Source organism: Pongo abelii, chromosome 13 (genome assembly GCF_028885655.2).
Source record: "Pongo abelii isolate AG06213 chromosome 13, NHGRI_mPonAbe1-v2.0_pri, whole genome shotgun sequence".
Taxonomy (NCBI): domain Eukaryota; kingdom Metazoa; phylum Chordata; class Mammalia; order Primates; family Hominidae; genus Pongo; species Pongo abelii.
Window position 1 is genome coordinate 83,728,359 of NC_071998.2, and position 27,514 is coordinate 83,755,872.

Here is a 27,514-nt window from a genome sequence, read left to right on the forward strand (position 1 = left end):
GCTCCACTTGGACTCAGGAGCATCTGCTGAGCCAGTTCACTTTCTGGGTCCTACCCTTGACTTTTCTCATTGCGGAAACTGCCAGACAGCGGTGGTCAGTGCCCAGCCTGAGGGGATGGCTTCAAATGGAGGTGAGCCTGTAGGGATGGGGGCATTATCCGAGTCTGCCATGCCTCAACTCCTTGGGAATTCAAATTTGAACTGCCCCTGGGGACAGCTGATAGGGCTGATGTTGAGGAGGGAGGGAGCGCTGGATGTCCCCAAGGGCATCACACCTGGTGATGGCCATGGCACCCTGAGTCTGTGGTTAGGGAGGATGGCTCCTTAGAGGCAGATCAAGATGCCTGGGGGAATACACCATGTAGGGGAAAGGATGGAGTGGATGGATTGATCCTTTCTAGAGGGGGACAGGTCACGTCATTGTGTGTTTGTATGGAGTGGTGGGATCATGTAGTGCTGGTGGCCCAGGGAGGATGACAGGCAAGCCTGAGCCCTGTGCCATGTCTTCAGGCACATGGAAGGTGCCCTTCCATAGTGTTTAGAGGGATTTGGACTGGAGTTTTCTAGATCTTAGGGAGGAGTGGGGAGAAGTGGTCTCAGCCACAAAATTGTTGGGTGGGTTGGCTGTGACAGAGCATGTAGTGACAGCCTCTGGGTGGGCAAGGCTGGGGGCCACTGTAACTGCCACAGCCCAGAGCCTCTCAGCTCCCTCCCCAGAGCTGGCTTCTCCATCAGTTCAGGTAGCTGTTGGCTTTGATTTAACAGGGGTGGGGGCAGATGGGGAAGTTCAGGCAACACAGGGCCTGGGCCTCCTGAGTTGTTCTGAATTGTTTGCCCTTTTGTGGAAGCTCAGGTCTTCAGACCTACTTCCTCTTTTCTGCTAGCTCATGGCCTGTCCTCTGCACTTTGTGTTTGTGTGGAGATGAAGAATTTGCTCCTATTCCATTTATACTACCTCATGAATGGGGGACAGGTGTGGGTTCTTGCTCGTTCTCAGTAGAAGGGTCTGGAAAGGCTGGTTTCCTTTTCAGCAGAGGAAGGAGAGTAGTGCACAAATAGGAAGATGGTTCTCTTATTATTATTATTCAAGTTAGGATGCGTGTCCTGAATGATGAGGTGCATGTTCTGTATCCCTTATTCCCCTTGACTAGAGACTGCATGAGGTCCTAGTGAACAGGGATGAGTTCCAGACAACTTTGCCTCACCTGGCCCGTGGCCCAAGAACCCCTGGTTCTTGGTTGGTCGCTATGTTCAATTATTGGGAGCTCAGTTTCCGAGCCAAGATGGCCGAATAGGAACAACTCCGGTCTACAGCTCCCAGCGCGAGCGACGCAGAAGACGGGTGATTTCTGCATTTCCATCTGAGGTACCGTGTTCATCTCACAAGGGAGTGCCAGACAGTGGGCGCAGGTCAGTGGGTGAGTGCACCATGCGCCAGCCGAAGCAGGGGCGAGGCATTGCCTCACTCAGGAAGCGCAAGGGGTCAGGGAGTTCCCCTTCCAGGGGTGACAGACGGCACCTGGAAAATCGGGTCACATGATTAAAACCAAGAAAAAAAACTGAATAGTAAATGTAAAGAAGTGACTCATGCAAAGATTAGAATGACAAGCAAGCTAAGGAAAAAAAAACAAAAACAAAAACAAAAAAAACAGCAGCTAAAGGCCCCGAGATAGAAATAGCCTTGAGATATTCAAGGAGTACCCAGGAGGCCCAAGAGGATGGGGTGGGGTATGTGAAGGCTGCAGTAAAAGATGGGGTATGTAATGGCTGCAGTGAAATATGAAGAATGGAAAGGGTGCATTGGAAGGTGGGATATGTCATGACTGGAGCAGGAGATGGGGGTTGTGAAGGGTGCAGTGGGAGGTGGGGAATGTGAAGGGTGCAGTGGGAGATGGGGGATGTGAAGGGTGCAGTGGAGATGTGGGATGTGAAGGGCGCGGTGGGAGGTGGGAAACGTGAAGGGTGCGGTGGGAGGTGGGAAACGTGAAGGGTGCGGTGGGAGGTGGGGGATGTGAAGGGTGCTGAGATTGCAGGCATGAGCCACCACGCCCGGCCAGGTGTCTGGATTTCATTTTGCACAAATGAGAAGTTACTGTAGAATATTGAACCGGGAAGTGACATGACTAATATGTAAAGTAACACTCTGACATCCACGTGGAGCCTACAGTGGGGGCACAGAAGAATGGAAGCTGGGTGACCAGTTCTGAAGCTACAGGCAAGAAATGCTGGTCTATCAGTGTCAGGCAGCACGGTGGTACCAGCCCAGGAGCGCCGGTTGGGTTATTAAAACAAGTATATGTTGCCTCTACCCTCAAGGCATAACCAGTGCCAGACAGCCACCCCTTCCCTCACGTGCTCTGTCCCAGGGAGATGTGGGTTTTATCTATAAGCTCCTGACTGGGATGGCTGCCTTTTTTTCAGAGATGCCCTGCATAGCGAGGAGGAATCTAGAAAGGCAGTCTGGCTACAGCAGCTTTGCTGAGCTTTGGTGGGCTCCAGCCAGTTTTAACTTCCGGGTGACTCTGTTTACACTGTGAGGGGAAAACCGCCTTCTCAAGCCACAGTAATGGCAAACACCCCTCCACCCACCAAGCTCGAGCATCCCAGGTCAGCTTCAGACTGCCGTCCGGGCAGCAAGAATCTCAAGCCAGTGGATTTTAGCTTGCTGGGCTCTGTACGGGTGGGATCCATTGAGCTAGACCACTTGGCTCCCTGCCTTCAGCCCCCTTTCCAGGGGAGTGAGCAGTGCTCTCTCCCTGGCGTTCCAGGTGCCACAGGAGTATGAAAAAACAACAACAACAACAAAAAACAAAAAACTCCTGCAGCTAGCTTGGTGTCTGCAAATGGCCCAGTTTTGTGGTTGAAACCCAGGGTCCTGGTGGTGTAGGAACCCTAGGGAATCTCCTGGTCTGTGGGTTTTGAAGACCGTGGGAAAAGTGTAGTATCTGGGCCAGAGTGCGCCATTCCTCACGGCACAGTCTCTCACCCGGCACAGTCCCTCACGGCCTCCCTTGGCTAGGGGAGGGAGTTCCCTGACCCATTGGACTTCCTGGGGGAGGTGACACCCCACCCTGCTTCAACTCGCCCTCCATGGGCTGTACCCACTGTCTAACCAGTCCCAATGAGATGACCCGGTTACCTCAGTTCGAAATGCTGACATCACCTGCCTTCTGTGTGGATCTTGCTGGGAGCTACAGACCAAAGCTGTTCTTATTCAGCCATCTTGCCAGCCACACCTGTCAAACCTCAAAGTTGGCTTTTTTGTCAATAGTTCTAATAGAACCTATTCTGTGGTCTTTGTTACATTCACAGGCATGATATTAATAAAATATTAGTTATTAAAAATAAACACGTTGGCAGTTTCTTCTGAAATTACACATAAACGAATTATGGAATCAAGTGTAAATGTTTCAAAGTATTTATGCAAGTTATTTCAAACGTTATGTTCCATAGATAATTTTGTCAGATTCCTTATATCAGCTAATTGTTTGCTTTATGATTTTTTCATTTCTTGTAGATGGTCACACCCTATCTTTTATAGGCCTTTATTGTAGAAAATTGTCTGAAACTAGTCAGGGACACATTTGAAAGTCATTGATGCAGTGGCTGCCGGAATTGGAGTGCATTTTCTCTGCAGCCACCAGACACTCAGATTCCTCCAGTGACACCTTACTTTTGTTTTCTGCTTGGCCTTGGGCCTTAATCTTGTGCTATCCAGAGAGACTCTTTTTTTCATCTCCGCATGGTCATGCCAGAGCCACATGGACCTGACAATTAATGTGGTGGGAGGGGTTGCAATGAACAGGCACTCTCTGTCCTTGTGAGGGAGCCATACTCCAGGCAGACATCACAGTCCTGGATCAGGGTGTGTCCTTCCAAGTATCCCTGCCCCTTCTACAGGTGCGATGCTGATTCTTGCATCTTCCTCCCATTCCTGGTCAGAGTGTCTCCTTGTTTTTTCCCCGGTCTTCTTTCAGCAGCCACTATGTCTTCCCACTGATGTCTTCAGCTTCTTCTTTTCTGCCCTTCCCAGCAGGATGAGGCTGTTATTCCTGAGGGAAGAGAGAAGAGGTGGGAGATGAGGCTGTTATTCCTGAGATAAAGGACAGAGCTTTGGAGCTTTTCTTTCCTTCTCTCACAGTTTCTTTGAGTTCCTCCAGTGCCAGTAACACAGAGGTGTTAGTGGCTTTGCCCCTGCATGTTAATTCTTTGGTAATGTAATGGTGGCAGGTGAGGTGGGTCTGGATGCATTTCAGCCACAGCTGCTATATCTGTATTCAGTAATCAGCCTCTCTTTATCCCCTTCTCTCTTGTATCCATCCAGCCTTCTGGTAAGCAACAATTTACTCTCTGTCTACAGGAAATCCAGCTTTTTAATTTTGACGTAAAAGTAAGAAGATGCAATATTTGTCTTTCTTTGCTTGTCTTATTTAACTTAACATAATGACTTCCAGTTCCATTCATATTGTTGCAAATGACAAGATATTGTCTTTAATGGCTGAATAATATTCTATTGCATACATACATTCCATTTTCTCTATCCATTTGTCCACCTATAGACACTGAGGTTCTTTCATATCTGGGTAATCGTGAATAGAGCTGCAAAGAACATGGAGTGCAAATGTCTTTATAAGGTGGTGATTTTATCTTCTTTGGTACATACCCAGAAGAGAAATTGCTGAGTCATCAGGTATTTCTATTTTTATTTTATTTTGGAGTCTTCATACTACTGTGCACTACAGTGGAAATACAAATGGAATAGCCATTATAAAAAGTAGTTTCAGTTTTGAGGTGTGATCCAAAAATAAATGATATTTGATCATGATTCTCATTGGGAGTCTCTAATGGATCTGGTGGAAATGCAGGAGGTTTTCTAACCTTGTTCAGAAATTTATGAGTGTGTACTGTTTTCTTTTTGAGGCTGGAAATTGAGTAATTCAAGATACATACTGTTGGCAGATTTCAGAATGATACAGCAAAAATCTTAATGAGAAGGCGAGAGAGAATGAGAGAGAGAGAGTCAGGCTAACAAAAAGAAAAAGTAAATTTAACAAGAGGAGAAAGTGCTGGATATCAGTGTTGTGTTTTGCTCATAGACACATCTGTACTGAGTGAGAAACAGAGAAGTCAAGGGAGGAGTCTAGAACTTGTTCACTTGAAGCATCAGCATATTTCTCAGAGCCACCTATTGCCACCACATCACGAGGGTGATGAATTTTTGAATGCTATTAAATATGAGTTCCCAGGAAGTAATCATGTTTCCAACAGTTAAAATGCCAGGGGTGTGTCCAGATCACTCATACAAAAATACACAAAATTGCTTTTCATGTATGGCTATCTAGAGAAAAAGTGCATTGAGGAGACTTCAGCAGGTTACAGAGATCTGTTTAGCTTTGGGATCCCATAGGAGAGTGCCTCTTAGTGAAGGATGGTGTTTAAATTAAGTAGGTCAAAATTCCCTCTGTGGGAGTAGCATTCCAATTGTGTGGAATATTTAATTCCTTATTGAGTTGTAAAACATAATCCCAAGGACTGACTCCATGGAGTTTTACTGCTGTGTTGATAAAACTATTTAATAAGCTTCCTTCTAGTGTTTCAAGGGAAGTTTTTCTCTAATTTTTTCCCAATATATACATTTTTCTGGCTAAAGATAATAAAAAGGCTGTTAAAAAGACATACAGGAATGGCAGCTTCAATCTTTTGATGATAGGAGTGAACATAATACATGAATCTTTTTGAGTGTTCTCCCTCATCCAAATACAATATGGCAAAGGCTAGTATTTGCAGGTGAAATCTCTAAATGTGTTTTTTCCAACTGCCAAGTCATAGGACAATAACAGATATGTCCTTGAGGCAGAGGACCATAATGCCACAGTGCTAGTAGGATTACACGTGGCCATGGGAGTTCAAGCGTTCCTTAAAATTGTAATAATTTTAATGTAAGAATACCATTCTTTTAAACTTATATGGAAGATTGTGGGAGGTTATAACAATGTAGTACTTTTGTATCAGCCACATATCACACAATCATTTTATAATCGTTCCTTTCAAGGGTGTGCTTCACTCAGTTCATACAAAACCTGGCAGGTCACAGGCTAAAAACATAAAATACGGAAGTTTTTAATCAACTGAAAGGGCTGTAGGCTTTTGTCAAGGAATTATTTCAAGACACAGAGAACACAGATAGATGATAAATAAAATACGTTCACATCCCCTCAAGGGTGGAAACTGAGGAAAGCTTGCCTAAATGTGTCCCAAGGTCCCTGTGGCTTGGTTTCTGTCTATGCCCCAATGTTAGAGTTCTCCCAGGATTTTGTGGCTAGCTGGTTACACCTCATCAAGAATTAACCTCTGCTGTCTTTTCTAAGTTTCCCCAAAGTTTTGTCTTAATCTGATAACCAATTTTTGTATAAATTATAGAACTGAAATACAACAAATATTCATTTGTAACAATCTGGCACAAATTAAGTAAAGTCGATAACTAGATGTTTTTCATTCATTTTTATTTAAGATCGGGGCTAAGCGTTGATATTTTTTGATAACATCTGTGACTCTCTAAGCAGTTTTATCTTCTGAGGATATGATCTGCTGTGGCAGTTTTCAGAGCTTCAGTGTTACCTCTTTTCGCATTGACTTCCACCTTTATATTTGCCAGGAATCTGGGATAAGGAGTGCTTCTAAGAGTTTCCTAACTTGCCCATTTTTGTGGGTGTTCCGGAATATATGAGATGCTTTTTTGTTTACAAGGCCTCCCAAAGCCATGCGCTGCCCTAAAACGCATTTATATTCTAGTTTGACAAATTGGAAAGTTTTAATAAATACAATCAATTCTGCCATCTGGGCTGATTTTATATCAGATAGAGGACTATGTTCTAAATGAAAGCGTACAGCAATTTTAGTCATTAACCTAGAGTTTTATTATTGAGGTGTGATTCATAACAAATAATATTAGGTCGAGGTTCTCGGCGGGAGTGTCTAAATCTCTTGTGTGTACAGGGTCTTCCTTATTAACATGAAGCATTTATAAGCACAGTCATAGTTTCCAGCCATGCTTCTTTCTGTCTCACTATCACCACAAACTATGACCTCACCTGGAACATGGATTAATTTCCAAATAAGTTATTTTTTAGTCTTTATATTTAAAACATATTATGGAAATTTATTCATTTTACATGGGTACCTCCATTGTATACATGAAATATACATCTTATTAAACTTCTGTTTTACAGAAATAAATTATATATATAAAAAATATATGAATAACCTAAAGAAAAACAGTAAAATGGGCATTCATGTTTTGATCACAGATTTTTTTAAAAAAATGGAATGTGTCTTTGAAGCCCTGAACACAGCTACTTTTCTATTTATTTACTGAGCACTTAAGTTGGTTCTCTGATTCTAATCAACATTTTTCTGTCATTGCCTTTCTCTACATGGTTTTGTATCTCTTTCAGTTTGTTGACATTATGTCAGTAAAGATCTCTAGATCTCTTCTTCAAAGTCTTTAAATCATCACATATCTATCTCCACCTTTCCTTTTTTTCTAAAATGGCCTGTTTTCTTTTTCTCCTCAACTAGATATTAAAGATGTTTCCTTACTTCTCTTTCTCTACATTGAATGACCTCCTTGATGCTTTTTGTGTGTACTTTTTTTTCTTATAGACTGCAGTCAATGGACATCAAAATGTACTTTTGTGTCTTTTTCAAACATACATGTGTTTTACTTTTTTTTTATCTTGGTTACTCATCTCTGGGTTATGGCTTTTATTTAGTAATAGGTTATTTTATCTTAGCATATGAAAATGGATATAAATAGTTTATTTATAAAAAACTGTATGGTTAGGCCAGGTGTGGTGGCTCATGCCTGTAATCCCAGCAGTTTGGGAGGCCAAGGCAGGTAGATCATTTGAGGTCAGGAGTTCAAAACCAGCCTGACCAACATGGTGAACCCCATCTCTACTAAAAATACAAAATTAGCTAGGCATGGTGGCACATGCCTGTAATCCCAGCTACTTGGGACACTAAGACAGGAGAATCACTTGAACCCAGGAAGCAGAAGTTGCAGTGAGCCGGGATCATGCCATCGCACTTCAGCCTGAGCAACAAGAGTGAAATTCCATCTGAAAAAAAAAAACAAAACTGTATGGTTATAATATCACTTTACCTGCCATACATGCCATAAAATTGTTCTTCATATTATTTATCTAAGATTATAATTTCATATAAAATGCTTTCAAACTATGTTCAGTTGAAACTGAGAGGATCATAGTTTATAGATTTGTTTCTTTGATATGCTATAACATAATATCTGTTTAAACAGTTATTAAATATTTACTCTTAAAAATACTTGACTCACTAGTTCTGTACATTTCTGCAGATATAAGAAATGCCTAGAAATGACAATAAATATGTTAAATGTATTTGGAAATGAAGACTGCAGTTGCCATGGAGACTTAAATACAGATCAACTGAAAATGGATATTCTCTTTAAGAAGCTAAAACAGAAGGTAATTTTAAAAAATAATTATTTTATCTTAAGGTCTAGATTGCATGTGCGATACGTGCAGGTTTGTTATATAGGTAAACATATGCCATGATGGTTTGCTGCACCTATCAATCCATCACCTAGGTATTAAGCCCCGCAGGCATTAGCTATTAATCTTGATGCTCTCCCTCCTGACTCCAACAGGCCCCAGTGTTTGTTGTTCCCCTCCCCAAGTGCATGTGTTCTCATCATTCAGCTCCCACTTATAAGTGAGAAGATGCGGTGTTTGGTTTTTTGTTCCTGCATTTAGTTTGCTGAGGATAACAGCTTCAAGTTCATCCATGTCCCTGCAAAGAGCATAGTCTCATTCATTTGTATGGCTCCATAGTATTCCATGATGTATATATACCACATTTTTTTATCCTGTCTATCATTGATGGACATCTGGGTTGATTCCATGTCTTTGCTATTGTGAATAGTGCTGCAATGAACATACCAACACATGTATCTTTATACTAGAATAGTTTATATTCCAATATAAGGTAATTTTAAAAATTGCATAATTTTAAAATTATGTAATTTGGGGAAATATTAATGATGGATAAATCCAAATTCAGCCAAAATATGTTTAAGGAGGTTGATTTTGAGCCAGTATGATGACTGGATTACTCACTCTCAAGAGATCTTGAGAATGTTTCATGAGACAGTCACATTACAGTTTAGTTTTGTACATTTCCAGCAGACAGAAGTTGTAGGGAAAATCTTATATCAATATGAGGAAGGCATACATTGGTTCAGCCTAAAAGTGGGACATCAAAAAGGAGGGACTAACAAGTCATAGGTGGGTTTTAGGGATTCTTTAGGTGGCAATTGGTAAAGAAAATCTGTTGTCTAAGACTGGAAATAGGTAGAAAGGAAGGCCTTAATCAAGATAAGGTGGTTATGGAGGTTAATGTTCTTATTATGCAGATGAAGCCTCATAGCTGGCAGCCCTCAGAGAAAATAGAGGGTAAATATATCTTTTCAGACTTTAAATGCATCAGGCTCTTAGTTAATCTTCCCTAGATCTGGGAAGGCATAGAAGGGGAGAGATTGGGCTACATTAATGAAGACTTCTTACAGATGCAAATTCCCCCACAGAAGGCAGCTTTGTACGGCCATTTCAATCTCTTGGCCCTGCAACAGCATTTCAAAATATGTCAAAAAATATATATTTGGGGGTAAAATACTTTGACTTTTTTCAGCTTCTTCTCTCTGTGATGCTGCACCAGAATCAGGTTAGAAAGTAAGCCACATTATAAGAGTTAATAAAACCCATCTGATGAGATTTGATTGTTTGAAGGGTGTGATTCCCAGACCCTTTAGATAGAAACTGGGGCAAAAGAATACAAGGTCTTGCTCCTTAATATAAATCTCTCAGTGCTTTAAGCAGTGAAAGATTTTTCATTTAATTTTACAGACTCGATACTAATAAAAAGGATACTTTAAAATAGATATATATATTTTTCTACACTAAAGACATGCTGTCAATTCTCTTTTGTCTTGAACCCTGGCCAGTCATCCAAAACCAAGCAGCACATGTCTCCAGATCACTAGTACCAAATAAATTTCAGATGTAACAGGTTTATTGAGAAATAATTAACACACCATGCAATTCACTCATTTAAAATACACAAGTCATTGACTTTTAGTATTTTCAGACAGTTATGCTATCATCATTACAATCAATTTTAGAACATTTTAGAACAATTTTAGAATCAATTTTAGAATATTTAGAACATTTTCATCACCTTAAAAACAAACCCCACATCATTTAGCCATCTTCACTAATTTTCCCTTCCTCCCTCAGCTCTAGGGAACCACCCACCTTCTTTGTATAGATTTGCCTATAAGCCTCTGAAATAAAAAGCAAGTGGTCTACTGTGGCTGGCTTATTTCACTTAGCATACTTTTTCATGCTGCATCTATGCTGTAGCAGGTATTGATGCAGGGTTTTTGTTCCTTAGTTCAGCTAAATCTGGGTTCTTCTCTCATGAGCAGGAAAAACTAGGCATGTGGACACACTGAAGGGTGAGGAGGACAGAATTTATTAAGTGAAAGGAAAGCTCTCAGCAAAGAGAGGAGTCCTGCAAACAGATTTCCACCTCACAATTGAATAGCAGGACCAGCACACCTAAGCTGAAGAGGCCAGGCTCCTCCTCTACATAAGGCATGAATTCCTGGTGGCTCCACCCCAACCCCCCAGTGCATGTGGGCCTCCGGTCCGCTGCTGGCATGTCCAGGCAAGACCCTGTGCAGGCTCTCTTATCTGCAGCAGATGTTTTATCTGGTGTAGACACTTGTGGGCCTGGTTGGAGATTCTCCAAGGACCCTTCCATATCTGCCTAGGCACTTTGCTGTCTCCTGCTTCTATCAGTATCAGCACTTAATTTCTTCTTATTGCTGAGTAATATTCCATTGTATGGATACATCAAGCATTTTATGTATCCATTCATAAGGTGATGGACCTTTGGGTTCTTTCTACTTTTTGACTCTTATTAATAATGCTGCTGTATGAGTTTTTGTGCTTGTATATGTTTTTATTTTTCTGGAGTATACACTTATGACTGGAATTTCTGGGTCATATGGTACTTCATGCTTAACCTTTTGAGGAGCTGCCACTTTTCCAAAGTGGCTGCACCACTTTACATCCCCAGCAGCATTGGATAAGAGTTTTAATTTCTTTACATTTTTCCTAACACTTATTTTCTCTTTTTTATTGAACTAAGATTTCATCCTGTGGTGTGAAGTGATATCACAAGGTAGTTGTGATTTATATTTTCCTAATGACTAATTACATTAAGCATCTATTAATGTGCTTATTATCTATCTTTATATCTTCTTTGCAGAAATATCTATTCAAAATCTTTGCCCATTTTTTAAACTGGGTTATCTTGTTATTTATGAATTGCAAGGGTTCTTCATATATCCTATATATGTAAGTCCCTTATCAGATATATGCTTTTCAAATACTTTCTTCTACTCAGTGTTTTACCTTTTCACTTCTTGATGCTGTCTTCTCAGGCACAGCAGTTTTCAATTTTGAAGTCCACTGAATCCATTTTTCCTTTGGAGTCATAGCTAAGAAAACACTGCCAAATGCAGTCACAAAGATTTATACCAGGGTTTTCTTCTGAGAGTTTTATAGTTTTAGCTGTTACAGTTAACTGTTTTATTTTGAGTTAATTTTTAAATATGGTATTAGGTGAGAGTCCAACTTTATATATATTTTTTGCACATGGATACCCAGTTGTTCCAACACCATTTGTTGAAAAGACTATTCTTTTCCCATTCTGTTTTTTTGTTAATTTGTATAAAATCAATTGACTGTAAATGTGCAGGTTTATTTTTAGATTATCAATTCATAGTTTGTTTATGTCTATTCTTATACCAGGACCAAATCGAATTTAATGAGAAGTTTTTTTTCAGTCATGTTGCATATTACCAGTTGTCTTATGTCATAATAAAAATTAATGTAGTAGAGTATCTTTAACTTCACCTTTTGTGTCTCAAAGGAGTCTGTGGCCAGCTTATACCTTACTTACTCTAAGACATGATGGGAAGTCAGGCTTACAAGACACACTTTATTTCTTTTTTTCTCCATTTAAACTTTTAGTCTCTGATCCAGTTCCTCCCTCTATAGTTTGATTTTCAGTAAATTTTGGTCACAGGATCTGCTGACATAGTCTACTATTTAGTGCCTTATGTTTTACTAACTTATTATAATTCATAGAATCATCCATAGATGTTTGCCATCCAGGAAGGAGAAGTTTAAGTCTGAGCTGCCAGCTTTCCTCAGTGGAAATCAAGTGAAGTCATCATCTTTCAGTTTGCAGATCCTCTTTCCATCTGGTAGCTGGTTCTCACATGTAGCACTGTGGCTAATCCTTTTCTTGGTGCAGATCTTGCATTCTCAGAAACCACAGTTTCTGTATTCACCTCCTTTTACTGAAACAGAGATACACAGCTCTGCTTTCTAGCTCATTAGAGGATTCTTGGAATAAAAAGTTTAACTCATTCCAAGAAAAAGTTTTAGGAGGACAGCACTTAAAAATCAAGTAATATTCAGGCAATTTATCAGAGACAAGTAGTAGATTAGTATTTTGAATTTCAAAATTTCAGAGCCAAGTTGTGTGCTATAGAGAAGCATTGTGGTATAACATAGAGATGGGATGGTCTTAACTTCTCCGTACAAACAAGCCTGAAGTAAGGTAAAGGAGAAATTGCATTTGATGTCTTAACACTCAAAGCACACTCTGTTTATTTTACTTCTGTGAAGAGTAAAAGTCATTCCATAATTTTCTCATTTCCTCATTGAGAAAAAGGAGACTGAAAATCAAATACTAGATTGATTAATAAATACTCAAAGCTTCTTCTTTTAGAATTTTTGTTAACTGAAATCAGGTAAATGTCTGACTTTAGTTATGTAACCAAGTATTTCTAGTTGGTTTTCAAATCATATGTCTTCTTGCTTCGCAGTCTTATTTCCTAACTTGATGGGAAATTGTAAGGAGACACCCTTGCCTTGTTATCAGAGTTCATAATTGAAGGGGGTTTTAGGAAAAGTTCCTCCTCAGCAGCTTATGTCTCTCTCCTGGTTATCTGCTGCTTCTCAATAATGTTTGTCATCAATAAATTAATCTCAACATTTATTAGATCCTACTTTAAAGGAGACTCTTTTCTACTGCATAAGTTATGCTTCCTGTTGTCTCTTTTTAAAACTTATTTTTTTAATAATTACCCAGAGTTGTGTGGCTTAAAAGAAAAACACTTATTTTGTTCATGAACCTGTGGTTTGGAAAAAGCTTGGCCAGGACAGCTTGCCTCTGCTCCCCTCAGCTTCCCTAGGAACAGCTGATCACTTGGGGAAATGGAATCACCTGAAGTTTTGCTCACCCATGTGTTTGGCGGTTGTTGCCGACCATTGGCTGGAAGCTTGGTTGGGGCAGGCAGCATGAACACTGACACTGGCACTTCCAGGCTGTCTTTGTGGCCTCATCTCTCTCACAGTCTGGGGGCTGGGTTTGAAGGGAAAGCAGTCTGAGATAGGGAAGCCACATGGTATCCCTTTTACTGCATTCTATTCATTAGGAGGAAGTCAGTTAAGGCTGGCCCATACTCTGTTTTTTTAATGGGATGAATATAGCTTCTCTTTTGTTTAAATTGACATGTATATACATAATTATGGGCTATAGAGTGACATTTTGATACATATATATAGTGTGTAATGATCAAGCTAACTAGCATATTTACTACTTCAACCATTTTTCATTTCTTTGAATTGTGAACATTCAAACTCTTCTAGCTTTTTAAAAATATACAATAAACCATAGTTAACCATATTCACCCTACAGTGCCACAGAACACCAGAACTCATTCCTCTTATCTAACTGTAATTCTGTATCCATTAACCAGACTCCCCTCCCCTACTTCTATGAGCCTTTTTGTTGTTAAGAGACAAGGTCTTGCTAGTGTAGTCTGGGCTCTGGGCAACTGTAGTCATCCAGACTAGAGACAGTGATTTGATCATAGTTCACTGCAGCTTCAAACTCTTGGGCTCATGTGATCCTCCCACCTCAGCCTCTTGAGCAGCTAGGATTATGGGCGTGCACCATTGCACCTGTCTGATTTTTTACTTTGTAGAGATATCTCTCTATGTTGCTCAGGCTGCTCTGGAACTTTTGGCTTCAAGTGATCCTCCTGCCTTGGTCTTTCAAAGTGCTAGGAAATTACAAGCATCAGCTGTGTTGCCCAGCCTTCAATTTTTCTTTGGCTCCCACACATGAGTGCAAATGTACAGTATTTATCTTTCTGTGTCTGCATAACATCCTCCAGACTGATCCACGTGGCCCACAAGTAAGAGGACTTCATTTTCTTATATGGTGAATAGTATTCCATTGTATATGTGTACCACAATTTTTTTGTCCATTCATTTGTTGATGGACATGTAGGTTGATTTTATACATTAGCTATTGTGAATAGTGCTACAATAAACATATGAGGACAAGTATCCTTTTGATCTATTGTTTTCTTTTCTATTGCCTGAATACCCAGTAGTGGGGTTGCTGGATCCCTCAGCAGTTCCATTGTTAGTTTTTTGAGAAAACCTCATGTTGTTTTCTATAATGGCTGCACTAATTTACCTTCCCACCAACAGCATGTAAGAGTTTACTGTTCTCTGGAACCTCACCAGCATTTTTTTTTGTCTTTTCTATGATAGCCATTTATTGAAATGGAGCAAGATTATATCACATTGTAGGTTTGATTTGTATTTCGCTGAGGATTAGTGATACTGAACATTTTTAAATGTATTTATTGGCTACTTGTATTTCTTTTTTTCTTAAAAAATCACATCTTTTGCCCAGTTTTGAACTCAGATTATTGTTTTTTATTGTGAGGGTGTTTGAGTTCCTTGCATATTTTGGATATTTGTCTTTTATTAGGTGAATGGCTTGAAAATATTTTCTTCCATTCTACAGGTTTTCTCTTCACTCAGTTGTAGTACCATTTGTCTATCATTTGTTTTTTGCCTATGCTTCTAATGTCTTACCCATAAAAATCTTTGTGCAGACTAATGTCCTGAAGCATTTTCCCTATGTTTACTTATAGTAGTTTGATAATTTTGGGCCTTACATTTCAGTCTTCAATCGATTCTGAGTTTATTTTGCTATATGGTGTTAGACAGGAAGCTAGTATCATTCTCCATATGGATAGTCTTCCCAGTGCCATTCATTTGAAAAGGGTGTCCTTTCCCCAATGTATGTTCTTGGCACCTTAGTCCAAAATCTGTTGGCTGGAAATATGTGGATTTATTTCTGGGTGCTGTATTCTATGGCATTTACCCCAAGAATCATTACTTCTTAAAGTACAATTCAAATTTGCACGAAACACTTGCAGTTTAGGGAAAGGCTTATGGCATCAGAATCCTTCTTTACAGGATTCATTATTTTGTGTTTTCTTGAGATACGGTCTTTGTCAGTCATCCAGGCAGAAGTACAGTGATGTGGTCATAATTCACTGCAGCCCTGAACTCTGGGTACAAGCCATCGTTTTGCCTCAGTCTCCCAACTAGCTAGGTCTACAGGCCTGAGCTACCATGCCTGGCTAATTTTTAAAATCTTTTTTTTGTAGAGATGGAGGTCTCACTGTGTTGCTCTGGCTGATCTCAAATTCCTGGCCTCCAGTGATCTTTCTGCCACAGCCTCCTAAAGTGCTGGGATTACAGGCATGAGCCACCAGGCCTAGCATAGAGTATTATATTATTTTCAAAGTCTTATTCTGAGAGCCATTTACTGACTTTGGCTTAAATAACTCAATATGATATCTCTGAAAGTTTTTTTGACAAATTTTGGGAAATGATGATGAGGGAAGAGGGTTAGACACTTTTTACTAAGAGTTAACTTAGTGCCATTTAAGGAGGAACAAAAATGAATTATCAGAAAAATAAAAGTAAGATCAAGTGCAAAAGTTCTGTGGCAAAGATGATGATAGTAAAGCATATTTTTGTGACTCATGGTAGCTTTAACTTTGTTCTTAAAATTCTGAGTAATTTAAGGGTTCACATTTGAAGCATCTACTACATTACGGATAACATTTTATTGCAAGTAAATGCATTTCAAAATTTGCTATTGGTTTTGTGTTAGATTATTCTCAGCCTACTTCATTATCAAGCTATACTATTTTATTCATGCAGTTTGATGATCTTATGGCTGAGAAGGAAGCTGTATCTTCAAAATGTGTCAATTTGGCCAAAGACAATCAAGTTCTTCATCAGGAGTTATTATCTATGAGAAAAGTACAAGAGAAATGTGAAAAACTTGAGGAGGATAAAAAGATGTTGGAAGAAGTATTAAATCTTAAGACACATATAGAAAAAGATATGGTAGAACTTGGTAAAGTACAAGAATATAAATCGGAGCTGGATGAAAGGGCAATGCAGGCAATAGAAAAATGAGAAGAAATCCATTTACAGGTTAGTTTTTAAAATCAGGTAAGTTTATCTGTAATGTGCTTTCATTTATTTCACTGCAAATTATATTTTGGATATGTATATATTGTGTTTCCTCTGCCTCTCTTACAGCAATTTGCTTTGTAGAGTTCTACAAAAAAAGTGGCATTTTTTCCTTTTAAATATTTAAATTTCCATTATTATTATAATATTTCCAAGTAATGATTCTCACTATAGAGTCATTTGATGATTAAGACCAGTTGGCATAAAAGAAAACTGTGATTTAGAAATTATGTGATACCTTTGAATTGGTCTTAAGCTATGTTATTCATTGTTCAATTTTTAAAATTATAAATGGATTCTATTACTTCTTATATGACTAGATTACATTAATACTAACATAATTATGATTTCAAATTCTTATAAATCAGACTTAATTCTGAATTCAGTTATTAGTTTTGTTGATATTGCTGATAAATATTTTAAGCTTCAGCCTCTTTTTAACATATTCAAAATTGCTCTTTGAATCACTGACTCAAAATGAAAGGCAACAAACATATGGTAATTAGGTTATAATTGTTTTAAAAGTGTATTCTTTTCATTTGTTTTAGGAACAAGCAGAATATGATTCTCCAAAATGAAAACTGCTTATGAAGAGGTTACAACTGAATTAGAAGAATATAAGGAAGCCTTTGCAGTAGTGTTGAAAGCTAACAATACCATGTCAAAAAAAATAACGAAGTAAGTCAAAACACACTCATAGAAAATGAATTAAGCTCATTAATTTGTTTTGAAAGCATAATTTTTAGTGAGATGGCTTCAGGAGGTCAGTAGGAAGTGAATGCTAATTTGATAATGTAATTTTGGAAAATAGTGTTAGTAAATAATCTTACCTTTAAAATGTTCAACAAGGATAGTTTCTGTCTCTCTTCTCTCTCTCTCTTTTTTTTTTTTTTTTTGCTTCTGTATGGCTTTTTTCCCCTGAAAATCTCATGTAATTAACCTGACCTGTTAGTTTCTTTCACTAAGTATTTTTGAAGCTTTATAATTAATAAAGTGATCTTGTTATAAAATTGCATGTCAGAATTACCCTAAATAGAAATATTAATATGTTTAATTTATTTTTTGGTAGATCACAACCTAAACCCAAAGTGTCAAGTGGTACTGCTACTCTGGGCACATCCTGGCACTGAGGCAGGGACTGTTTTTGATTGTGATCTTTAATGTTACCACTAGAGGGTACCTCAAGAAAGACTATTTGTGTAACATTTTCAAAGTGTCACAGAAAGTCATCCTTGTGAAATAGGGAATAATTATCACAGAAAGGAAAAGAAGTGTAATCCACAAGGTGGCTAAGGAATAACACCTTGTTCAGCCTGAAGGGTTGTGTGGAAGGCAGAAAGAACAACCCCACTTCCAGTGCCTTGGTCACAGTGTTGAGGGATAATTGCCTTCAGAGATGCTTTAGTTCTTTTTGATCACCAACCAAACAATCTAGTTCTCTCCCAGGAGTTGTTGCTCTAAGTTATTCCTCAGTGCCAAATACTTAAGTGTTCTTAGATAATGGGTGAAATGTACAAGGGTGAAACCTGAAACTGGTTTACTAAACACAAGTATTTCTAGATTATTTTTGTTCATTTTAGTTTTCTTAATCTACATTATTTAAGGAGTACAGCATTATGTTTTGGTATAATTATTTATAATGAAGTGGTTCTTATAGTCAAGCAAATTAACATATTCATTTTCCCACATAGTTACACTTTAAATACAAGTATTTCTAAAGGAATCTTTAGAATCTTACAAGTAGAGCTATTTTAGAAGGCAGCTAGGTTACCTGTTGAGCCGTACATCACTGATAGCCATTTCTCTTCCCTGTCAACTTTGAATTGCTTGTTTGGTAGAAATCACCTTAGAAACACATATACTTATTTAGAATGATTTTAAAATTATAATTGCTTACAAGAGGTATGGTCTCACACATCTTCGGTGTGAAAACACTGTTTAGTGGGTAATTTGGTTTACTCTCAGGGCAACATTTTAAAAAATGCAAGTCATTAAGAATCATTCAAGGAAAAATGAAATACTAAGCATTTGTCTTTGCTATCTTTACAGATCGAATAAGAAAATAGCAGTGATCAGTACCAAGCTCCTTATGGAGAAGGAGCGGATGAAATATTTTCTCAGCACTCTTCCCACGAGGCCAGACCCAGAGTTACCTTGTGTTGAAAATCTTAATAGTATAGGACTCAACAGAAAATATATTCCCAAAACACCCATAAGAATTCCTACTTCAAACCCACAGACTTCAAATAACTGCAAGAACTCCTTGACTGAGGTTAGTTATATGACCATTTCTCTTTTGGGTTTCATTTCTCTAATATAATTCTTGTTTATAATTTGGTGAAATACTGAGTTGTTCTGTTGACTTATGCATGTTAAGATTATAATTAGCTGTGTTAACACAGAAAGGAAATGGGAACTTTACATTTTTTAATTCCCTGGAGCTCTCATTTTCAAGAGATACCCATTTGCTAACTTTATTCAATAAATGTGACTAAACTGACACATTTAAAATTTCTTTAAAAGTCGCATTTCAGTTAGGTTTTAGAAACTGCAGGCGGAGCTTGCGGTGAGCCGAGATGGCTCACTGCACTCCAGCCTGGGCGACAGAGCAAGACTCTGTCTAAAAAAAAAAAAAAAATTAGCCTGTAGTGGTGGCAGGCGCCTGTAATCCCAGCTACTCGGGAGGCTGAGGCAGGAGAATCGCTTGAACCTGGGAAGCAGAGGTTGCAGTGAGCAGAGATCGTGCCACTGTGTTCCAGCCTGGGGGACAGAGCAAGACTCTGTCTCAAAAAACAAACAAACAAACAAAAACAATACAGCATATGCAGAGTCTGCTGGGGGAAAGATGGGGCCGAACTGGGCATCAGAGGAAAGTGGAATTTCGATGTTGATAGATGTTGCTGCTAGAATCCAACAAGGAAGACCAGAGACTGACTTCATAGAACCATAAAGCAGGAGGCAACATTTCATACATATGCACACTTCCTGGCAATTCATTACTTATTCGAATTTCCACCAGACGGTAGGAGTCAAGAGAACGAATATTGGATATTAATAACCAGTTGCTGTTAAAAGAAGGGTTGCTGTATGGCGACTGACAAGAGACATGGCGCTTGCCAGCGTGTTGGAGAGACCGCTACCGGTGAACCAGCGCGGGTTTTTCGGACTTGGGGGTCGTGCAGATCTGCTGGATCTAGGTCCAGGGAGTCTCAGTGATGGTCTGAGCCTGGCGGCGCCCGGATGGGGTGTCCCAGAAGAGCCAGGAATCAAAATGCTTCATGGAACAACCACCCTGGCCTTCAAGTTCCGCCATGGAGTCATAGTTGCAGCTGACTCCAGGGCTACAGCGGGTGCTTACATTGCCTCCCAGACGGTGAAGAAGGTGATAGAGATCAACCCATACCTGCTAGGCACCATGGCTGGGGGCGCAGCGGATTGCAGCTTCTGGGAACGGCTGTTGGCTCGGCAATGTCGAATCTATGAGCTTCGAAATAAGGAACGCATCTCTGTAGCAGCTGCCTCCAAACTGCTAGCCAACATGGTGTATCAGTACAAAGGCATGGGGCTGTCCATGGGCACCATGATCTGTGGCTGGGATAAGAGAGGCCCTGTGTCTGAAGTCCTGTGCTTGAAACCTAAGTCATTTGGAATATACTTGCTTTGTGGGTGTGCTGAGAGGATGGGCAACATGGCAAGGCCTCTACTACGTGGACAGTGAAGGGAACCGGATTTCAGGGGCCACCTTCTCTGTAGGTTCTGGCTCTGTGTATGCGTATGGGGTCATGGATTGGGGCTATTCCTATGACCTGGAAGTGGACCAGCCCTATGATCTGGCCCCTCGAGCCATCTACCAAGCCACCTACAGAGATGCCTACTCAGGAGGTGCAGTCAACCTCTACCACGTGCGGGAGGATGGCTGGATCCGAGTCTCCAGTGACAATGTAGCTGATCTTCATGAGAAGTATAGTGGCTCTACCCCCTGAAAGAGGGTGGATGCAGCTGCTTGTGTTTCTTGGGGTGACTGTCATTGGTAATACGGATACAGTGACCCATCCTCCATCCTATTTATAGTGGAAGGGTCTTCAATTGTATCAATACTTTTTTTTAAAGCTCTGGCACATTGGCCTCTGTGTGTTACCAGTCGTTAATGAGCTGCTGCAGAGGTGACTATTTGTTTTACTTTCTTGGATGTTAACATTACACTACTCACTACTCAAAAAAAAAAAAAAAAAAAAAAAAAAGAAACTGCATGTTATCGCCTAATAACTGACGGTATACTTTGAGATGCTTTGTCTTACTGTACTTGATTGTAGTTTGTCTGTGGTTCATATCAATTTTTTTTTTTTTTTTGAGACAGAGTCTCGCTCTGTTGCCTAGGCTAGAGTGCAGTGGCATGATCTCAGCTCACTGCAACCTCCGCCTCCTGGGTTCAAGTGATTCTCCTGCCTCAGCCTCCTGAGTAGCTGGGACTACAGGTGCCCACTACCACACCTGGCTAAATTTTGTATTTTTATTAGAGATGGAATTTCACCATATTTGCCAGGCTGGTCTCAATCTCCTGACCTTGTTATCCACCTGCCTCAGCCTCCCAAAGTGCTGGGATTACAGGGGTGAGCCTCCATGCCCAGCCTATACCACTTTTAAAGTTTCTTTGCACTATCTTAACTCTTTGCACCCATAATCACAAGTGAATGACTCAACCAAACACTTAACAACATATAGATATTTATTATTTAATAGAATCCAAAATAAGTGCATTTTATGAATTAAATAAACAAAACACTGAAAGGTTCATTTCCATTTTTCTGTTAAAAGCTTTGTGCTTGGCCAGGTGTGGTGGCTCATGCCTGTAATCCCAGCATTTTGGGAGGCCAAGGCAGGTGGATCACCTGAGGTCAGGAGTTTGAGACCAGCCTGGCCCACATGATGAAACCCTGTCTCTACTAAAACTGCAGAAATTAGCCAGGAGTGGTGGCAGGCACATGTAATCCCACACGCAGCAATTCCATTACTATACTAGGGGTATACCTAAAGGAAAATAACTCATTGTAACAAAAAGATGCATGCACATGTATGTTCATTGCAGCACTATTCACAATAGCAAAGACATGGAGTCAATCCTGGTGCACCAAAGATAGATTGAAAATCCAAGGTAGATTGGAAAATTCCATATATATACCATGAAATACTGTGCAGCCATGAAAAGAACAAAATCATTTCCTTTGCAGCAACATGGATACAACTGGAATTCACTATCCTAAGCAAACTAACGCAGAAAGAGAAACCAAATATCTCGTTTTCACTCATATGTGGGAGCTACACATTAGGTGCACATTGGCATAAACATGGGAACAACAGACACCAGGAAATAAGAACGGGGAGGGATAGAGTGGGCCAGGGTTGAAAAACTACTTCTTGGGTCCTATGCTCACTACCTGTGTGAGGGATTCAATTGTACTCCAAACCTCAGCATCCCTCAATATACCTTTGGAAGAAACTTACACAGGTACCACTTTAATTTAGAATACAAACTAGAAAAAAAAAAAGAAAAATTTACTATAAAAAATTTTCTGTAAGTAAAGAATATAAATTTCTTTTTAAGAAAAAAATTATTGAAGTAAAAAAATGGATTAAACTTTTACAAAGGACAGAGTTTTGCTAGGAATTTCAAAGCAATGCATTCATTGCAAAATATGACTTTAATTGTTTAACTTTTTTTTCTTTTTTTTGAGATGGAGTCTCGCTCTGTCACTAGGCTGGAATGCAGTGGCACGATCTCAGCTCACTGCAACCTCTGCCTCCTGGGTTCAAGCAATTTTCCTGCCTCAGCCTCCTGAGTAGCTGGGACTACAGACATGCACCACCACACCCAACTAATTTTTGTATTTTTAGTAGAGTCAAGGTTTCACCATGTTGGCCAGGATGGTCTTGATCTCTTGACCTCATGATCTGCCCGCTTTGGCCTCCCAAAGTGCTAGGATTACAGGCATGAGCCACCGTGCCTGGCCATTGTTTAACCTTTGTACTAATAAAACACCACCTTTCTAAAATTATGTATATCCAATAGACCAATATTATCTATTTTTGTCAGATTACTCTAAACAGCATTGCACAGATACATCCTCTATTATCTAAACTTAAAATAAGTAGGAATTTTACTTTATTTATGTGATTATTTTTCTTTTTAAGCAAACTTCATGTTATGTCTAGTCCCTAAAAACACTAAAGGCCACATTTTGTAAGTGATATATTGTTCTCATGATAATGTCTCTTGTTTAACTTAAACATTTTTTTTTTTACGTATTTTAGATGGAGCCAGACTGTGTAGAACAAATTATTACAGAAACTAAGAAAAGCATGTTTCCAAAATTTATTAATTAAATTTAGGTTTATTTTAGTAATAAAGTATAAATAGCAAATGGCATTCCTTTTCATTATTGGGTTAGTAGATACTACGTTCAGTATCTTTTTCTTACACACATCTAATGAAAGATGTGAAAACAAAAACTTTCACAGTGAAGAGTATACTCATGCACCATTAATTCATCATGTCCCATAGCTTAAAAAATTCCCAAGAAGTGTATCCATCTCTTTTTTACTGGCTCTACAATTTCTTCACTTTTGCCATCCTCATGGAACTGTCAGCCAGCACGTTGAAAGGATTCTCTGAAAACAAAGGCATCATCAAGTTCTCTGGGTTTTGGTAGAGATTGAAGGCCAACAGACCTCAGACTCATTTAGAAACACTTAGTTGAGGAATAACCCTTCATAAGCAGTCACTTGACAGGTGACATTTTAAATCTCCTGTCATTTACTGTGTCATTGACTTACATCTGTTCTGAGGAAAAGTTCCAAAATTTTCATCATGAAATAAAAACACCCGTGTCAATGTAATTCTTGTCAAGTTACTCAGCCTTATCTCTTGCCACTTACTGCACTCTGCCCTTTGCTCTAGCACCAAAGTGGAAGGAGTAGAACTCTGTAGGGCTCTTCCTCACCTCAGGCTCTTTGCCTTTGCCTCGTCTCTCTATCTGGCAAGCTTTTCCTTGTCCTTCAGGTATCAACCTATGTATCTCCTCCACCATAAAGCCCATGATATTGACACAAAAGTGGGATAGATGTCCCTTCTGTGGGTTACAGTAGTGCCCTGCTTTATACCTGTCATAGTGTCTATGACTCTATATGCACATTGCCTGCCTGTCTGTTGCTTTAGGTTATAGCATATGACTGTTGAGAGGTGGACCATGCCATCTTCATATTGCAATTCCAGTACTGATTCTAGTGCCTTAGCACGTGGGTGTTGAGTACATGAATAAAGAATGAAAAAGCTGTGCTATTTAACCACAATTAGAATTAATGCCATGTGTTATTTAATAGTAATTTTGTATTGTAATTGTACGTACATATTTCTCATTCTTTTTAACTCTGATAACGTTCTCAACTCTAGATTTTAAACTCACACTTAGTTAACTGAAATGTTTTGGGTAAAGAACATAATCCTTTCTTTTTCTTTCCAACTTTTGCTGTGTTGGGCACTTGCTCCCATCTGCTTTCTTCTCTAGAATCCACTGGTAAGCCACATCTAATAAAGAGAATATTTAATCATAAAATCTTGAGGAAAAGTTGTGTGATTTAAAAGATAATAAAACTTTATTACTGGGTTATTTACATGAAATTTTAATTGTTTCTCATAAAATATATAACATCACAATCTTTACTAAAGTAGAATATTTTCATATCATATGTATGATGAAAATTTGTATGGTATTTTAAATGATGTTTTTTAGCCCCCTTAAGTTCTAAGTGGATCTTGCAAATGAACACCAGTATTATGGAGTTTGACATACTCAAATTGCCCGAATGTCAGCTGTTTAAACAACCAAACAACCAAATCATCCTTGATGCTTTAGTAAAGGTCATCTAAGGCTTCTTTGCATTTTACAGGTTTTATTACTATATATAGTAGGAGACTTAAGGAGTACCTGCCAGGTTTGTCCATACTAATGTTATGAATTTCTTTTTGTAGGTCAACCGTATTTTGTGTGGAGATACTTTGAGGCTCTGTAAATATCTGGTTACTCCTAAAAACCCACTAGATTTAGCATTTCATTGATGTCTTGTCTTTGAACAAGTATTACTGTGATGGTTGCCAGATGATTATTTTCATATTCTCTTCTTTGTTCTACATGGAGAAATAAAACCAATAAATAAAGGAGAAGGGAAAGCTCATGATTCTGGTGCTCCAATTCCCCAAGATTAGGCCAGTGGTAGACATTTCTTTATGTCTGACTTTATGTCTTTTTGATTTGTCTCTGTTACTCTTGTCAGCACATTTTTACTTTCTGGCACAAGATGTTCTAAACTAATCTTGTATTTTCTCTGTTCCAGCCCTAGAATGAGTAATTTTTTTTAGAAGCAGAGTTGGAACCACCGAGGAAGCATAGGTGAGCCCTCCCCAGCACACATTCACTAGTCCCCAACAGAAGAACTGTTGCTGCATCCACTGAGGTACCAAGAAACTAGCAAAGGGCCTTCTGGCTGTCTGGGGACAGTCCTCATGTGGTCCCTGGCTCAGTCTCAAGGGTTCTGGATTAGTTTCCCTGCAGCCTCTGTGCTGTGTTTCTAGATCGGGGCTCTGCGGGAAGGGCCCTGGGAGACCCAGCAGCACGGGGTGTCTCGCCTGCCAAATGTCCCTTCCTTTCTCCCACTCTGACACTCAGGAACAGGGTAGATGGCATGTCCAGGCAGTGCCAGGCCACCTCATTGTCTCCTTTGAGATGTGCCCAGAGGGCCTTGGGGGGCGAGTGTGAAGCTGGGTACTTGGAGCCTGAGGCTGACTGTCCCTCCCTGTGTCTTGGAGGAGAGGCCTTGGGGCCCAAGAAAACCCCCAGGGCCTGATCTCTGGGCACACATGCAGGGAGGGAGGGTCTATGGGTGACCCTCAGCCGTTACAATGGCTGATTGGGCCATTGTAATGAGACGTTGGGCACCGCTGCACAGGGGCCTCGTCAGTGGACCATGGTCAGAGATGACCTAGCCATCAGGACCTGGTCAGTTGGGACCTGATCAGCAGGGACCTGGCTAGTGGGTGGCCTCCTCAGTGAAGGCCTCACCAGTGGGGATCTGGTGACCTAGTCATTGGAAGCCTAGACAGTGGGGACCTGGTCAGTGGTGGCCTTATTAGTGGGGTCTGATCGGTTGGAACATAAACAATAAAAAGCTGGTCGGTGGGGTCTTTTCAGTATATTAGGGGTCTGGTCAGTGTGGGTCCTTAGTGGCTTGGAGCCTGGTCAGTGAGGGCCTGGTCAGAGGGGGCTCAGTCAGATGGGGACTGATCCACGGAGAATTGTTCAGTGGGGGTGAGGTGAGCGGCAACCTGGTAAATTGTGATCTTGTCAGTGGGAACCCAGACAGTGGGGTCTGGTCCATGAGGCCTATTAATAGGGGCCTGGTTATGGAGACATGGTCAGTGGGGACTTGGTCAGTGGGACCTGGTCAGTGGAGGAGTGATCATTAGGGGCCTTGTCAGTGGGGACCTGGTTCGGGGGATGCCTGGTCAGTAGGAATCTGGCCAGTTGGCCGCTGTGTGACCTTAGGCAGGGGGTTTGTCTGCGGAGCCTCCTTGCCTCCATCTGTAGGAAGGTGAGTCAGGGCACCCTGGAGGGTTGCTAGAAAAAGAATGTGAGAATTCAGCACTGCTTGGCAGACCTCCAACTTTACACACAACCTGGGTTCCACCCAGAGTGGGTGCCAGCCCTCTCTACTCTGCTTGGTGCCCCTCTTCTGTCTGCATCCCCAGGACCACACTCGGTGGGGAGGGCAGAGATTGGGGAGCACCTGTGGATTCTCTAATCCTGGCCCTGGGCCCTGGTGGTGATAGTGATGAGGACCTGGGTGCACCTGTGAGTGGAGCAGCTAGGCCAGGCCAGAGAAGCAAGACAAATACACCCATATGCACATACACACACACATACATGCATGCATAAACACATTGCATGCACACGTGAGTTCAGGGGATAGAGGACACTGATTCTGGGCCCTCTGGACCCAAGCAGGCTCCCATTGTGGTGTGTTGTGTCACCCCACGATGTCACTGTTGCTGAGCCCCCATTGCCTATGTGTTGTGGAGCGGTTAGAGACACACAGCAGTGTCTGTGAGTGGCTCTGCATGAAGGGCCATTTTCTAGGTGAGAGGCACATCTCAGCACAGCTCACTGATCAGACTTAGGTGAGTGGAACCTGCTCTCTTCTCATCCTCCTGGCTTAGGGACAGTCGCTATCAGGTGGATGGTTTTGGCCTCTGGGCAGCTACTGAGGGTAAACCCTGAGCATTCACCAGGTGCCTGTTCTATGCTGACAGTCATCTGATTCATCCTGGCAGCAATTCCATTCTGCATCTCCTCTGGACACCCACAGGACCACCAGGACAACCCCATCATAGCCCTGTCACCAGGCCCAGTCTGGCTCCATGATAACCAAGAGGCAGGTCCAGAGACAACTGCCCTGCTTGATGCCTGCATCTGACCTCCCTTGGTGGGTAGTGATGAGCACAACATGGAAGAAGCCAGGGCAGCATGCGGCCAGCTGCCCTGCAGCCCCAGATGGCTCCTGGGCCTTGGGAAGTCATTCTCAAAGGGGAAGCTGGAAACTTTGATGTCCCTGGAGGGAAGGGTGAACGTGGCATCCCAACAACCCTGGCAGCCAGCAGCATGGCGTACATCTTCTCACCCAACCTGTGAGACAGAGGCCCCCTCCTGGGAAACAAGATCCATACCCAAAGCGTCCTGGCCCAGTTGGGCCTCATCCTGGGCCCTAGGAGGAGAGGGGCATCATGGTTCCTCCAGCAGCAGTCAGGGTTACCGCCCAGGGGACTCAGCCTTCTGTGGCCCTGGCCAGACTTAGAATTTGGCCCAAGACAGGACAAGCTTGCTCAGAGCAGTGTGTCAGTACCCACAGCCTGTGCATGCCAGGCAAGGCCA

General features: G+C 40.8%; 2 protein-coding genes across 2 annotated transcripts; both read left to right on the plus strand.

Moving 5' to 3' along the window:
* LOC100939323 (ankyrin repeat domain-containing protein 18B) lies at positions 1-27,059 on the plus strand. Its single transcript, XM_054520197.2, is given in 9 exon segments — positions 1-131; positions 8,378-8,507; positions 16,218-16,496; positions 17,084-17,213; positions 18,585-18,807; positions 22,845-22,891; positions 24,054-24,106; positions 24,952-25,043; positions 26,952-27,059. Coding segments are annotated over 6 exon segments (627 nt in total). The 5' UTR covers positions 1-131; positions 8,378-8,507; positions 16,218-16,496; positions 17,084-17,109.
* Positions 19,639-20,780, plus strand: LOC100457600 (proteasome subunit beta type-5-like). Its single transcript, XM_054520198.2, has 2 exons — positions 19,639-20,147; positions 20,212-20,780. The coding sequence occupies exons 1-2, from the start codon at positions 19,642-19,644 to the stop codon at positions 20,516-20,518; spliced, it is 813 nt and encodes a 270-aa protein (XP_054376173.1). The 5' UTR covers positions 19,639-19,641; the 3' UTR covers positions 20,519-20,780.
* Positions 27,060-27,514: the final 455 nt, after the last annotated feature.

Excerpts from the sequence above, each read along its gene's own strand:
- LOC100457600 (XM_054520198.2), top strand. The coding sequence starts at position 19,642 with ATGGCGCTTGCCAGCGTGTTGGAGAGACCGCTACCGGTGAACCAGCGC. Across the intron at positions 20,148-20,211 it reads TGGGATAAGAGAGGCCCTGT|AGGATGGGCAACATGGCAAG; the intron begins GTCTGAAGTCCT and ends GGGTGTGCTGAG.